The sequence below is a fragment of the Trypanosoma equiperdum genome (assembly GCF_001457755.1).
Source record: "Trypanosoma equiperdum strain OVI genome assembly, contig: ctg_243, whole genome shotgun sequence".
Taxonomy (NCBI): Eukaryota; Euglenozoa; class Kinetoplastea; order Trypanosomatida; family Trypanosomatidae; genus Trypanosoma; species Trypanosoma equiperdum.
Window position 1 is genome coordinate 7,100 of NW_027124136.1, and position 1,945 is coordinate 9,044.

At 35.4% G+C, this 1,945-nt stretch overlaps 1 pseudogene across 1 annotated transcript; it reads left to right on the top strand.

Annotated features, from left to right (window-relative positions):
* The first annotated feature begins 1,141 nt into the window (after positions 1-1,141).
* Positions 1,142-1,720, top strand: TEOVI_000080900:pseudogene (annotated as a pseudogene). Its single transcript is given in 6 exon segments — positions 1,142-1,162; positions 1,165-1,260; positions 1,263-1,418; positions 1,421-1,456; positions 1,458-1,691; positions 1,694-1,720. Coding segments are annotated over 6 exon segments (570 nt in total).
* The last annotated feature ends 225 nt before the right edge of the window (positions 1,721-1,945 follow it).

Here is a 1,945-nt window from a genome sequence, read left to right on the forward strand (position 1 = left end):
GAGTATTAAAGAAGACGCACAAAAACATAAATAATAAGAAGGGTGAGAATGTGAAAGATGTGCGGTTATAAAAATGAACATGACTATGCGCATCGCCATACACAGAGAGACAATGGAGGGGAAAATGAAGAAGAGACAGAGTGCAGTACAAATTCGAGTCACCACTTTATCCATAAAAACAGAGAGAGAAGGTAAAAGAAAGAAATTATACAGGAGAGTATTGTGCTCCACATTTCAATATATAATGAAGAGACGCGGCGACAGAGATGATGCTAGCAAAAACAGTGCCGGTAGTTATTACAGTTACTCCGATGAGGGTCTTATGAAATCCGATGTTTAGAATAGTTATCAGTATCAACTAGTAAAATTCTCAGTATTTATCCACTAATAGTGCGCCTACCTACTGTAATACCCATAACAGTGCATGATTGAAAAATGTGATGAATGCAAGTGAAAGCGAAAGAATCATAGTGTGAGGTGCTAGCCGTGACAGAAGCGAACTTCTAAGACAGAAACCGCAGGTGTGACCTCAAATATAAGTTTTAGACAGCACGCACATTCCTTTCAAGAATCATATCGAACCTATATCGATACATCGTTTATATTTGTTAACACTGTTTCTTGAACTAAAAAATTTAGTGGATAAGTTCATATACTTTAAAAAAATTTCTTATACCTTCCTTTAACTTTTAAGGTATTTTAGGAAATAAAGTTTATTATCTTGTTAGCTTTACAACCCACGATAATATTACATTTAGTGTATGTAAGCGCTGTATTCCCGCAAGATGATAAAATAAATAATAAAAAAATTATAAAATAAAATAATACTAAGTAACCTAGAGTATTTGTAGTTGTCGTCTAAACTCATGTAACTCAAAGATGCTGTAGACTCGTATTGAGTGCCAACCTCAGCCATGTTGAAATTATTACAATTGCAATGGGAGGTTTGTATAGCCATGTTAAAAGGCCTAGATGGGTTATGAAATTTTTGGAAAGACAGAATGGAAGTGATAAGGATATTGTAATTCATTGGGATGGCTCGGATGCTATAGTTAGTGATGGAAATAAGTATGAGAGTGCTGTGGAATATTTTATACGAAATACAGCTAAAGGAGATAATTACTATAATTAGGAGAAAATTCACAAAAAGTACGTGCAGAGATTTTTTTGTTTTTTAGTATAGGTTACAGAAAGGAAGAGGATAAAAAGTTGCATCATTTACTAAAGTTTCATTTTAATGGAAAGCTGTATCTTAGTGTGGTGGTTTAATAGCCAGAGTTTGAGCATTTAAAAGGTTTTAATATGCTTCTGGAGAGTTACCGAAGAGAAGTAAGGAGTGGTTTTCAGAGCAGAGTGTTTACAAAGGCTTGTTAATTTGGAGTGCTATTCAGGGAGAGGCTGGTGAGTAGAAATTTGTTTGAGAAGAGGGATAATTGGATGGGATTATGAGGAGGCAATTATTTTCTATTCCCAATAGTGTGGTGATCGGAGAATCCCCATTCATTCATTTTCCGGGACAGTCACTTGCACGGGAGAAAGAAAATTTTATTGTAAAAAACCTTACTTGGTATAAAAAGTTGGAGCCAAAGCGGTTTATGACGAATGATTAAGGAAAGATTCGAACTTATGCTATAAGTGGAGAAAAATGGAATTTTGATTATGGAAAGATTTGTGGTTATTTTTTCAAAGAACTGAGTTATTTAAAGCTAAGAAAGTGTAACGATAATGGTCAGGAAAGCCGCATGCACTATACTACATCGCAGTTTACAGGTGGAGAGCGTCTAAAACACAGAGCAGAATCATACCCCTGAGTTCAAGGTGAAAACTAACCAGAGAGCCACGCAGTTAATTTATACCCCACTTTATGATAGTACATAGTACCAAATAACCAACATTTTTGAGAGTGGAGGAAACAGTGCGACACCTTGGTATCGGACTGTAATCT